A 13,411-nucleotide genomic window follows, 5' to 3' on the forward strand; every position below is an offset into this window, starting at 1 on the left:
TCCTTGGAAATGAAGAATTTGCTTTTGGGGGCCTGGAGACTGTATCCCTCCATGGACTGGAAATTTCTATTGCCCTATAAAAGTCCAAAGTTACCCTCACATGGCAGGCTGAGGATGGAGGAGATTGGCATGCAGGGTGTTTTTCCCCCCATAAATGCTTTGTTTCCTTTGTCCCACTCTGTTCTTCTGAATTCATATTTCTTCTTGTCGTAATAAATTCTTAAATAGTTCTTCTAATGAATGCCTGTAGGTGCTAAACACTTTTCATGTTTTATGATTTGTAATATCACTATTTTGCCCTCAATGTTGCATGATAGTTTATCTGGGAACAAAATTATATAATGACAATGATTTTTCCTCACCACGTAAACGATATTGCTCCAGCTTCTACTATCTATTGTTGCTGATCATAAGTCTGCTGAGTCGGATGGTTATTTCTTTTTCAGTTAAACTTTCATTTGTCTCTTCTGGCTTTTAATATTTTATAGTTTTACTAAAATGGGTTTTGGTACAAGATACATTTGTATTTATTCTGCTGAATATTAACAAGGCATTGCAACTGAGGATTCACATTTTTCTTTGATTCTGGAAAATTCTTGGATATCTATGTACAAATGCTATTGTTAGTTTTTCCAGTTTTTTGAATTTCTAATAAGGGGTTCTGGATCTCTAATAAGCCTCTGAAATTGGAGGCTCTCAAACTATCTGACCAGAACCTTAATTATTCCTTCATATTTTATGGGCTTCTTTTTTTTTTCTGATGTGTTAATGTTGAAAACTGAACAAGCCAACATTCAAGCACATTCTGAGCATAGCCTTCCGCCCCTTCACCCTCCAGCCCCTCACATTCATTCCAAGCTCACCCCTCTGTCCCCACCACCTCTGTCTCCCTGCCTGGAGCACCCTCCTCCTCATCCTCATCCTGCTCATGCTTCATGAGCCAGGCCTGGCTTCCCAGCCCGTCAAACTCTCTCCAACAGGTGTAAGCTGGCAGGACCACATCCTGTGTTATTCCAGCTTTGTTACAGCATTCACCTCCATACCACATCCCACACTCACTGCAGCTGCATGTGTACGTCTGTCCTCACCTCCCTGTGGGCTCTAGGAGCCCAGGAACCACCTCGGGGAACTCCTTATTCCCAAGACCTTGCTTACACTGAGAACATTTGATAAAGGAAATTAAAGGAAGGAGGGAAAGGGGAAGAGAAAGGTAGGGAATGAGTGAGGAAGAAGAATAGAGAATATCAGGGAAGAGAAATAGAAAGAAGGGGAAAGGAGGGAGGAGAGGAAAAAGAAAAAAAGAAAAATGAAGAGAAAGAGGAAGGGAGGAGTGAGGGAGGGAGGGATGGGAAAGGAGGGACCCTGGGGCAAGGACCTGAGCCCCCAGAAATGCCATCACATGGAATGATAGCCAGAAAACCTCCCCACCCCCAGTCATGGAGACCTGGAGCCCAGAGACCCCTAAGGGAGGCTCCCACTGCTCCCTCGGCCAAGATCACTGTGAGTCCATGCCATTATCCCAAGCCACACTCTGAAGCTAGCTTTTCCAAGTTTAATAGGAAACAGAGGGTAAGCAGGAGACCATGGACCCAGCCTCTTACCCCTGGTCCACCCCACTGTGAGAGACATCAGCCTTTAGAGCATCTTTCTATCTCACCTGAAGGTCAGGGAAACTGACAGGCCAAGAGAGGAGGAGGGCCTTAGCACTATGGAATGAGAGGTGAAGGGTGAGGAGGTTTGAGAGGACAAGCCTGAAATTGAGAAAGAAACAGAGGTGTCGAAAAGAATTATGGGGGGGTCTTATCATCATGTGAACCCCACCTGGGCCCCATCTAGGGTCCAGGGGAAAGAGGGACATACTGCCAGATCCAGGACACGTAGCTCATCACTCGGGTATACACCCCAGGGAAGTCACGATGACCACAGATATCTCCCCAGCTCACGACCCCTACCTGGACCCAGGTGCAATTCCAGCTACACACCAGCGGGCCCCCAGAGTCACCCTGTGGGGAGAGGCAGGACTCAGAGGTGCCACTGCAATGGAGCTTCTGAGTCTCATTCCATGGGCCAGAAGGGGACAGAGGACAGGTGGCAGGCCAGAGGTCTCACCTGGCAGGAATCCTGGCCCTCGCTCCCAGCACACAGCATGTCGTCCTTGATGATCAGGCCGATGTAGTTTGAAGAGTTCTGGTAATGCCGGTCACAGACTTCATTCCCCACAATGGGGACCACCACCTCCTGCAGCTGGTAGGGTGGAGGCAGCGGCACTGTGGGGAGGGGCTGGCTGAGGATCGGGGCTGGTCTGGGCTCCTGCTTCTTCCCAACAACACAGGTACTCTTTCCATTCTCGCTGCCATCAGTGGAGGGCACAGGGAGCCCCTCTGTGGGCCCTGACCCTGGCATCTACACCAGCTACGCCTAATAGTGGGACTTGGCTTCCGTACACCCACTAAACCCATTTGGTTCCAGGATGCAGGACTTCGTTGGCCAAAGCCTGAGATTCTCATGCCTGAGGATAGGCACCAAGGAGACATTGTTCTCCCAAAAATTTTTTTCCTGAAAAAGGAATGGATCAAGGACCCACCCCCAAACGAATGCATTACAACAGGGAGTAAACTATTCTAAGCTGATGAGTTTAGGTTCCCATTCTGATTCAGGGACCTGCACACCGTGAGATTGTGGCAGACACCAGCTTTTCACTCCTGGGTTTACTCATCTTCAGAAGGACAACCGAGGTCCAAACACCCACCTCAGCATAGGGAGGTCCCAGGGAGAGTCATGGGAGGGCCTGTCTGCCTGGCAGAGAACAAACGCCCCGTGTCCCCAGTGTCCATGAACCTGACCATGAAATCCCAGCCTTGCAAACATTCAGGCTCACAAGAGAATTCCCCCTCAAAAATCAAATATAGAATTAGCACATGACCCAGAAATTCCACTCCTAGCATATGGCACAAAGAATTGAAAACAAGTACTCTAACAGGTGCTTGTACACACAGGTTTACAGCAGCATGATTCACAACAGCCAAAAGGTAGAAACAGTCTATCAATTCAGGAATCAATAAACAGAATATTCCATCTGTACAGTGGAATATTATTCAGCCATAAAAAGGAATAAAGTTCTGACACATGTTATAAGGTGAATGAACCCTAAAAACACCACGCTAAGTGAAAGAAGTCAGACACGCAAAAAAACACACATTGTATGATTGCATTTATATGAAATGTCTAGAATAGGTAAATCCATAAAGATGGAAAGTAGGTTCATGGTTGCCAGAGGCCGGGGGAATGAAAAGTTAGTGTTTAATGGGGACAAAACTTCTGTTTGGGAAGATGAAAAAGTTTTGGAGATGGATGGTGGTGATGGTTACACAACATGGTGAATGTACTTAACACCGCTAACTTGTACACCTAACAATGGTTAAAATGGTAAAAATTTTGTCATGTATATTTTACCATAATAAGAAGGTGAAAGATTCTCCCAAATTGCAGAGAATACAGCATTTTCAGCAAAGCCACAACCATACATCTAGAGGGCCACCCAGCATCTCCACACACCCCAACAAGTGTCCTTACCTCCAAGTCTGAGGTAACCCCAGCCAGTCACCCAGCACATCGTCCTCACAGGGACTGTTAGAGAGGCAGGTGGGAGGGTGACCAGGTTGACATGCTCAGAGAGTGTCACAGGGGCCTCCAGTTTCAGCAGGGCAATGTCTGCGCCACCCTCAGCAGACAGGCTCTGGTTGAACTTGGGGTGGCAGATGATCTGAGTCACCTTTGTCAGCTTGTCTTGATCATAGAGTCTCAGTTGCCCAACTTGGACCCTGAAGCCACAAGCCTCCAAGTCCTCCCTGGAGGAGAGAGACCAGGAGCTTCTCAGAGGAAACCAGGGCACAGGACTAGGCTTGGCACAGCAGCAAGAATTAAGCTGGCTACTAACAGAATAATAGCTTTCCCTGGACTCAGACTCCTGCCCACAATACACTTCCTGTCACCTCTCTGTGTTCCTTGCCCCAATTCTCCCAATCAAAAGGGCATGGGGCTCTATGACTCACCGCTGGGTGCAGTGGGCAGCGGTCAGCACCCACTGGTGGTGGATGAGGGAGCCCCCGCATACGTGCTGCCACAGCTCAAGCTCCTTATTGTATCTTCGGATACTAACCTGCCATGGCCACCGCCCAGTAGGGGCATTGTGTGTCCCCACAATGCCACCCCTCTCCCTCTCTGGGTCAGGATCTGGGAAGCAAAGAGGGAGTGCTATCATAGACTCCAGCATGGCTTCTCACACTTAGTCCCTCCCAGGAGTGGATCTATCAATCCCACCCTGAGCTGGTGCTGAGGGTCTGAGCAGCCTGAGGCAGAAGATGGAGATGGGGAGTCAGGACTCACCCGGGAACAAAGGCACAGAAACCCCCAGGCCTGGGAGAGTCAGGAACAGCAGCCACAGCATCTGCGGGGATAGGCGGGGGCTTGGGTGAGGCCACCAGGGGCCAGGACCCTAGGGTGGGGATGGAGAAAGCAGGGTCTGAGCAAGAGCATCCTCACCTTGATGGGATGCTCCTCCCACTCCTCTCTGGCTTCTCTGAGTCCTTTTATCCACCAGCACAGGAAGTGAAGCTTCTCCTTTCTCAGGTCCTGAGGTTGGTAAGTTGATCAACAGGCACTGAAGAGCTCCTGCTGGGCCCTTGCCCTGCTTCCCACCAGACTTGCCACCAGGCTATCACCTGGCAACAGCCACACCCTGGCTGCAAGGATCTCAGCTGCAAAACACAAGCAGGCCAGTGGAAGCGAATGTGTAGAGAGGATGCAGGTTTGCTAGAAGAAGCTCTGGTGCCCCGGGCCCAAGTCGGTGGGATGAGGCGGGCAGCAGACACCAGGTGTCAGGCCACTCTAGACACAGGGAAGCCCCCTGAACCCAATGAACTCTGTGAGGCGGCCTGGAGCATGCCACCCTCTGACGAGAGCATTGCAAGCCAGCACCTTCACTGCCACCATTGGACTAGAATATTATAGGCTGCCACCCTCACTGCCACCATCTAACTGGCATGTGGCCTATGGCCACCCTCACTGCCACCAGCTGAGGGACACAGCACACTGTTTGCTCTAAAAGCTGAACTCTCTGGAAATTGGTACTGAGACAGTGTATGACATGCAGGGTACAAACTGGGGAGAGGTTTTTGGATGGCAGGTGGATGAAACAAAGCTGAGCAGAGGGAAAGGCCAGAGCATAATGCAGGGCTGACAACACCTTGACCGACCCACGGGGAGACGCAGTGTCCGCAGCCCTAGCCCTCACTGGAACAAAACGCCAGCCCTTACAATCTCTTGGATTAGCCAAGAGGGACACGATGGGGTGAGGCAGCCGTAAAGAGCTTCTGGCCCTCCCAGATGCTGGTCAGCAAGTCCTACCCCGAAGGGGGACCTAGAGGCCCATCTCTGTGTCCAGCACAGCCTACCCTCCTCTGCCTCATGTGCTGGGGACAGCTGCTGGAGGACTACAAAGGATCTCTCTACCCAGGAGAGCTCAGAAAGAGAGGCTCAGGGTACAAATGAGGCCAACAGTCCCCCCTTCACTATCTATTTCTATATCCTCCCTTGGCTACTACCTGTGGACTCTGGCACTCACCTGGTGGCAAGACCCAGATCCCCATCCCTGAGGGCTGAGCTCTGTCTGATCACATGGAGTTCTCAGGCTGGGTGGTTCTCAGGCCATCACAATTGATGAGGGAGTACCAAGAGACAAGCAAGTGCCTCTCATCTCTCCTGCCCCCATTGTGACACAGCAGCCTTTCCTCTTCCTGGTGGTCAATGTCATTGTCCCTACCAAGAGAGGGACACTTCTTGCTCACTAGCCTCTAGACAAAAGGAACTCAATGTGCCCAGGCGCAAGATGTAACTTACATCTCAATAATATTTCTCGATGCAGGTGGTGTGGGCCTACGTTAGCACTCCCCACCGTGGAGCTTGCCCACCACGAATACCTTTAACTCCATCGTGTCTGCTGGGTCCTGTGGTGCAAGAGACAGCCTGGACCTGCAGTAGAGCCTATTCTAGCACTGGGAACCACTCAGAACTGGCAGCCTTTCATGTCACCAGCTGCACAGGCTGGAGGAGCACTCTGAGGCATGGAGCATGGTGCTTCGTGTGAGAGGTGCAAATATCATCGTAGGTTTGTTATTTTGAAGGAGGTGCCCCTATGTGCTGGACGGTGGGACTCCTAAATCTTTAATGTGGCAAGTAAATATTGCCAGGATTGATCTCCCCTTCCTGGGAGCACACAGCCTGATTAGCACATACTCTCACCAATGTGGCAGATCAGATCGATGTGGACCGGTGAGAGCCGAAACCTCAGAAACTGACCTTATTTGGAAATAGGGTCGTTGCAGATGTAGTTAGTTAAGACGAGGTCAGATTGAAGTAGAGCGGACCCTAAATCCAATGACAAGTGCCCTTGTAAGAAGGGGTGAGGACACAGAGAGACACAGAGGAAGTGGCTGTGTGACAGGCAGAAGCTGGAAGAGGAAAGAAGGATCCTCCCCACCAGAACCTCAGAGTGGGCTTGGCCCCGTGACACCTCAATTTCCGACTTCTGGCCTCCAGACTGTAAGAAGATGAATTTCTTTTGTTTTAAGTTTCCCCCCACCCAGTCTGTGGGCCTTTGTTACAATGGCCCCAGGACACTAGCAAGGTGAGAAAGCATGATAGTGACTCTGAGGTGTGTTTTTCCACCTCAAAGGAAAGGCGTGGACCTAGATATAATCTTCTTTAGAAGCTGGATAGAATCTTCTTTAGAAGCCAGGAAGGTGTCTTTTGCTCACCCCAGAGAAGGGGAAGAGGTCCCACTCCAGAGTCCCCATGGGCACTGACTTGGCCCTGGCTCAGCTCCCCCCACCATCCACATCTGCTGGCCCAGGGTTCAGTCATAAGACATCTCAGAGACCTGGGCATCCTGGCCCAGCCCACCTTGCATCTCGGCTGAGCCCAGGAGATGGAGGTGCTCTGGCAGCGATTCCAACCAAGGTAAGAGGGCAGGAGCCCTGTGCCCAATCTCAGGAGGGAGAGTCCCAGGGTCTACCCTGCAGCCATGCCTATGGACACAGCCCCAGGTTCAGGCTTCTTGTCTCCTTGGGTAAGGGGTCCCCACCTTTCTTAGTCCCAAGCACTTCTCTCTTAGGCCTGCTCAGTCAATTCAGCACTGTCATCCAATTCTGCCCCCAAACAGCCAATTGCCCCAAAGGCCCAGCCCTCCTTCCAACACCAGATCCTAGGACCCTTCTCCCTCTCTTGGGAGCCCTAGTCCCTGGGTCTCTCAGACCCTCATTCTTAATCCTGAAAACACTAAAGTTTTGACTACATCCCTCATCAGTGGAGGAAAACCCTTTCACCGGCTACAAAGGGATTTGTAATCCCACAGAACCCAGTTGCAAGGCAAGCATACCAGCACCCATTCTGGCAGGCAGAAGGTAAACTAGATCTACATGGATTCCTGAGTAGTCACCTGGCATCCCCCGTTAACATGGCCCCATTGACAGGGCAGGCACTCCCGTAGAACATGTGCCTGGATTACTGAGAGGGGTATCTCTAGACTGGGTTTATGTCAGCCCCCTCCTTAATCCCTGGGCCAGGCAGACCCCCAAGGAGGGCCATCTGCAGAGTGGTGCATTCCAGCTGAGTCTCAGGCCTCATTTTCCGAGTAAAAGGTCTTTCTAGAGAGCTCCTGGCTCCCAGGAAATCCAGACTTCAGTCCCTGGGCACATGGGGGAAGCGGCTCCATAGCCACTGACTTGGAGCTTCATCTAAATCTCCCCCCAGGCACGCAGGTCACAGGCAGAGGAGAGGACTGCTCTCTCCCTTGTCTCAGGGAGACGTGGTCCCTTAAAGATCTGAAAGATTTTTCACATCCCAGAAAGCAGACTGCAGAGACCAGCCTGTCTCTGAAGGGTGTGGAGCCCCCTCATCCACAATACAAAGCTGCATCAGGCACAAAGGGCTCCTGTGTGTCCTGGCCCCAATCTGCAGGTGCAGGAGCCCATCCCAGCCATGCACCAACAATTCCTCCCAAATCTTAATGTACGGTGAACGGTGAACAAACACATCACTGCCTCAGGATAGGGGGCGGCCTTCAGAACTGACTTCTCACTTCCTGGATTCAAAACAGAGAAGCTTTGCAGGTTCACTGGAGGCCCTTCCCACCCACTGGAAGAACTGATGCAGAGGACGCCAACACTGGGAGAATGATATCAGTGGAGGAAGAAGTTCTGCCTCTTCATCTCCCCTCTCTGGCTGCCTCCAATCAATGACCCAGGAGCAGAGAGAGTGGGAGAACTTAGGAAGGGAAGAAGGGGAAACTGGACTTGTCTCCAGCCCCCTGCAGGTTCTGCCTTGTCATGAGCTGCTCAGAATGAGAGATTGAAGTTCTATGTTGGAGCAGATGGACATTCCATCCCATCTTTGATCAGCTCAAGAAGTTGGTCAAATTGGAAAAAGAGAATTAGGCACACTGGTCAGAAAGAGCAGTGGCGACAACGAAAAACAATGCTTTCTGCTTTTACGCTGCCAAGTCCGAGTTATTTAAAATATCAGTTACATACTGATTGCAATTGGAGGAGGAAGGATGAAGGGCAGGGAGTCCCAGGCCTGAAACAGTACAGTCCTTAGAGCAGTCTTCCATGCCCTGGTTTCAAACCCGAGGCAGAAAATTCATCCTCCACCCCAGCCAAGAGAATGCACCCACCTGCCCTCTGCCAGGCTGCAGTCACAGTTGCCCATGCCTCCGCTATGCACCTTCCATAGCCTGGGTATGGGTATCCCCACCAGAAAGATCCCACCCACAAGCTTCTTTGGCCACACCCATAAGTAAGTACACTCAGTCTAGAGCCTGCTTTTCATGCAGTTTAATGAGCTACAGAGAACAGTCAGGAGGCAGGGGTCCTGGAATGCTCCTCCCACCCCGGCCCCACTTCAGGGCACAGTACCTCCTCTGTTTTATGGCTGTCAAGGAAGAGACAAGATGCTGAGGGAGGTCTTAGGGGCAGGAGAGTCTCAGAGCAGGGAAATGGAGGAGGACACTAGGTGCAATGAAGAGCTGGCCTTGGGGAAGGAGTAGTAAAGGTCCCCCAAACACCCTGGAGGGCTTGTCTTCAACTCATGCTGACAGCATCCTTGTTTCTGCCCATAGCTCAAGGAGAGGAGTGGACGTAGCGGTAGATCCAGGACAAGTAGTATGTCACTCGGGTGTAGACTCCGGGGAAGTTGGGAAGACCACATCCCTCTCCCCAACTCACCACTCCCACCTGGAACCAGGTGCCCCTCCAGTTACAGACCAGGGGGCCCCCAGAGTCTCCCTGTGGAGAGAATAGACAGATGATCAATAATCAGGGTCCCTGCAAGCAGGAGTGATGGACAGAGGCCATGGTCTGAGAAGGTCTCACCTGGCAGGAATCCTGGCCCTCGCTCCCTGCACACAGCATATCATCCTTGATAAACCGGTTGATCTTGCGGTATTGACACCTGCAGAACTCATCCGCCCTAATTGGGACCTCCACCTCCTGCAGATGGTAGGGAGGGGGCAACGGCACTGTGGAAAGAAGTCATGTGAACCTTTGGTCCTGAGCAGGCAGACAGTCACAAGTCATGTGCTCTAAACCACATGCTGAGCCTCAGTGCCCCCAGAGGTACCTTTTGGGTTACCCAAGACTCTGAATCTCTAGGTTCATTCCAGGCTGATAGTGTGAGTACCAAGCTCAGAAGAGAAATGGAGGAATTGAATATTTTACCCCCAGATATTTTTATCTGGAAAACCCAGAGCAAATTCTTTCCCCCAAGAAGTGCAGATGCTGGTGTCAAATTTGACTTTGTCCATTTAATAGTGGATCCTTGAGCAAGTTGCTCAAGTTCTCTTGCTTCGTTTTCCATCCCACCATCAAGACCACATGGAGAATGGGAGATCCACAAAAACAGGGGGTCCACATAAAGGCTCATGCAGGGCATGGTGCAGAGTAAAGGCAAAGAAAAGCTCATGGTCTGGCTTTGCTCTTGTTGCTCTGGTCTCTGCTCCTTAACCAAGTCCTCTTGAGCCACTCACCTCCCACATCCAAAGGAGACCCCAAGAGGAACCCCAGCTGATGCCTCATCTATAAAGCTTGGCCAACACTCCACTGCATCTTCCCCCAAACTCATCGTCCTGATCCTTACCTGAGGAATTGATGTCACCCCAGCCAGTCACCCAGCACCTCCTGCCTGGGGGTACCGTGAATGATGCTGGTGGGAGGGCTACCCACTTGACTAGGTTAGACAGTGTCACGGGAGCCACCAGTTTGAGAAGTGCCACATCCGCTCCACCAGGTCCTCTCTGTGAAACGTTGTACTTGGGATGGCAGATGACCTTAGCCACCTTCACAGTGTGATCATCCGAGGATCGCACTCGTCCTACTTGGACCTTAAAGTTAAAAGGCACTGGGTCTCTCCTGGGGGATAGAAGACCAGAAGCTTCTCAGAGGCCATGGCAGAGGAACAAGAAGTAAGCCAGTTTTTCTTCAGAAGGCAAGGTAACTCCAGGCGGCTGAATCCTGCAGGGAGTCTCCAGCTACCAAGTCCAGGAACTGCCCACAGCACATATCACATGCCTCCCAACACTGTTCACCTCCCACTCCATGCCAGCAGGGTGAGGACTTACCCTAGAATGCAGTGGGCAGCAGTCAGCACCCACTGTGGGTGGATGAGGGAGCCCCCACAACGCAGCTTCCATTGGTTACCTATTCGGTTGACCCACAGGCCCACCTGCCATGGCCACTTCCCAGGTGGGGCATCATGCCCCCCGATGATGCCCACAAGCTCAGTCCCTGGGTCAAGATCTGGGGAAGCAGAGGAAGAACCGTCAGAGACCCAGGCACCCCTGCCCAGAGCTCAGCATGGCCCTCATGCTCAGTCCCTCCCCAGGGCCACTCTCATCTAGGGGTCACCACTGCATCCCAGGGCTGGCCTCTGAGAGATCAGGGTCAGGGTTTTGGAGACAGGACAGCCTTGGAGGTCAGGACTCACCTGAGGTCACAGGAGCAGAACCCCCTAGGCAGGGAAGAGAGAGGAACAGCAGCCACAGCATCTGCAGGGGATAGGGGAATAGGGGAGGGCCAGGGTGAGGAGAGCTGCGGCAGGGACCCTGGGGACTAGGAATAGAGGATGGGGTCTAAACAGCATCCTCACCATGCCAGGTCCCTCTGCCCTCTGCTCCTGGACCCCTCTGAGCCCCTTTATCCTCCCAGCCTGGAAACTAGGCAAGGGGGAAGCCAGCCCTCCTCTGGGGTGGGGCATAGGAGGAGGCGGGGCTTATTCCTTCAGTAGGACCAATGATGACCAGCAGGCTATCTGTCAAATAAAAAATATTCAGTGTCTTCTCTGAGCCCAGCAGAGAACTCGGTGCTGGAGGTAGATCAGTAGCGAAATCGACAGTATGCATGTGGAAAATTTAAAAAATAATAAGATGCTCTGAAACGAAACAGAGAAAGGGCATGCATGAATGGAATGGAGGACAGGGGCTTGCACCTGAGCCAAGAGCTGGGCGACAAGAAAGCACCAGGCCCCACATTTCCAACGTTCCCCTTCTACTTTTGAGGCACACATTGTCCTTGGAAAAAGACAGACTCACTGGACCTGGAGCCAAAGTTTATCAGCAACACCAGAAGTTGGAAAAGGCAAGAAGGATCCTTCCCTGGAGCCTTTGGGGACCTGCTGACACCTTGACTTTAGACTTCTGACCTCCAGCACTGAGAAAGAATAAATTTCTGTTGTTTGAAGCCCCCAGTCTGTGCGGAAGCCTCCTGCTGCCCCAGGAGACCCATGTACATTTGCTCAACTGTCATAATAAATCATGTGCATGATCAAACATTGTCAAAATGCATAGCAAAGGATGAGAGAGGTGCCAGTTTAATGCTAGTTCCCATCACCTCTCCTCACACCCCAGGGGTGGCTTCTGCACATTCCTCAGAGCCCGAGTGCCATCCCCTACAGCACTGGATTCAAGCTCCCCTGTCACATCTCCTGCTTTCTGGATGGAGCCCTGTCCCCAGACTCTAGCCCCAGGCAGAGGCCACCCAGCCAGAGACAGACTTTTCCATCCTGTGATATTCTGGGAATCATTTTCCACCCAGCGTGGGATAGGGCCAGACAATGGCTTGAGAGGAGAAGCAAAGGGAGCAGGAGGGGTCCTCATGCTCCTAGACCACCACCCTGTCCCCAGTGAACCAGGCGAGTAGGCTGTCAAGAGGTGCTGCTAACAGCACTCAGATGAACTCAGATCTCTAGAAATCCGCCATTCCCTCTTGGGGGCGGAGTTGCTGTCATCCCCACTAAGATCCTGGTTACTCTGGGGGCACTCAGAATCCCCAGGAGACACTCAGGTCTCTGTAGGAAACAACCATGATCCAACATAGCCAGGGGACCCCATCAGGAAGTGGAGAGTGAGCATCCAGAAGGGGAGGGGCTGGGCTCACAGATCCAGTAAGTCCTGCAAGCCCAAGGGCAAGACCTCTGGGTGGGAACGGGGGCTTCTTTCCCTTCCTCCTCTTCGCTGGTCTGGACAGTGGATGTGAGTGCAAGGCTTGTTCTCAGGGCCCAGTTGGCAGGAGACGAGTCACAGAGGTGTCAGTGAGAAGCCGCAGGCCCCAACTGATGCTAGACCCAGACTTCCTGTGCCCCAGCCCCAGGCCAGGAGATAACTAGCTGGGCCAGACCTGGAGATAGATGGGGTTGATGACAGACATTGGTTCTGAGAAGTCCCTGGGGACAAAGACAGTGTTTGAAAATGATGAGCACATCTACCAAAAAACAGAAACAAGAGATCTGAGGGTCTTGGGGAAAAGTCTCATGGTTATTATTGGCAGATAATATGATTTTCTTCCCAGAAAAGCCAAAGGCTCAACTGAAAGTTTTAAGATTAAGTTTCCCGGGTGTCTAGATGTCTTAAACATGAATAAGGAGAGGAAGAAGAAGAAGAAACTTGTTTTTAATAAATGATAAATAATGAGATGCCATAATGGTAGAGACTCATTTCACAGCAGCATCCATACATTCCTATCGAGAGTAGCTAAGAACGACCTCCACAAGGAATGTTCCAGAGTTCGTGACAATCTCAACACTCTCCTGAGAAGGAAAATAACATGAAATAAAATGTCATTCAATGTTGCTGAATAGAGACGTCATCAAATATCAACGCTTCAAAAACCCCAATGGATCATGAACTGCAGGCAAATCTGATCAATTTAAAGAACATTCAAAGTGATCCCCTAGTTTGTCTGGAGGAAAACACAGGTGAGGATGTCCCAGGAAGCCACAGAGCAGAGTGTGGGGTGAGCTAAGCAGCTGGTATCATAAAGTCAAAACGGAAACCAGGTAGCCTTCCGGCGAAGCAGGGTGGGTT

At 51.4% G+C, this 13,411-nt stretch overlaps 2 protein-coding genes across 2 annotated transcripts; both read right to left on the reverse strand.

Moving 5' to 3' along the window:
• Window positions 1–1,832: 1,832 nt before the first annotated feature.
• Window positions 1,833–4,447, reverse strand: LOC105303291 (mastin-like). Its single transcript, XM_011376823.1, has 5 exons — window positions 4,387–4,447; window positions 4,053–4,233; window positions 3,574–3,848; window positions 2,110–2,267; window positions 1,833–2,003 (listed from the first exon to the last, which is right to left on the reverse strand). Exons 1-5 carry the CDS (start codon window positions 4,445–4,447, stop codon window positions 1,833–1,835), a joined length of 846 nt encoding a protein of 281 aa, XP_011375125.1.
• Window positions 4,448–8,888: 4,441 nt separating this feature from the next.
• LOC105303292 (mastin-like) lies at window positions 8,889–11,204 on the reverse strand. The gene is made up of 6 exons (XM_011376824.1): window positions 11,200–11,204; window positions 11,038–11,098; window positions 10,673–10,850; window positions 10,192–10,463; window positions 9,429–9,574; window positions 8,889–9,341 (listed from the first exon to the last, which is right to left on the reverse strand). Exons 1-6 carry the CDS (start codon window positions 11,200–11,202, stop codon window positions 9,177–9,179), a joined length of 825 nt encoding a protein of 274 aa, XP_011375126.1. The 5' UTR covers window positions 11,203–11,204; the 3' UTR covers window positions 8,889–9,176.
• Window positions 11,205–13,411: the final 2,207 nt, after the last annotated feature.

The sequence above is a fragment of the Pteropus vampyrus genome, unplaced genomic scaffold, assembly GCF_000151845.1.
Source record: "Pteropus vampyrus isolate Shadow unplaced genomic scaffold, Pvam_2.0 Scaffold303, whole genome shotgun sequence".
Classification (NCBI taxonomy): domain Eukaryota; kingdom Metazoa; phylum Chordata; class Mammalia; order Chiroptera; family Pteropodidae; genus Pteropus; species Pteropus vampyrus.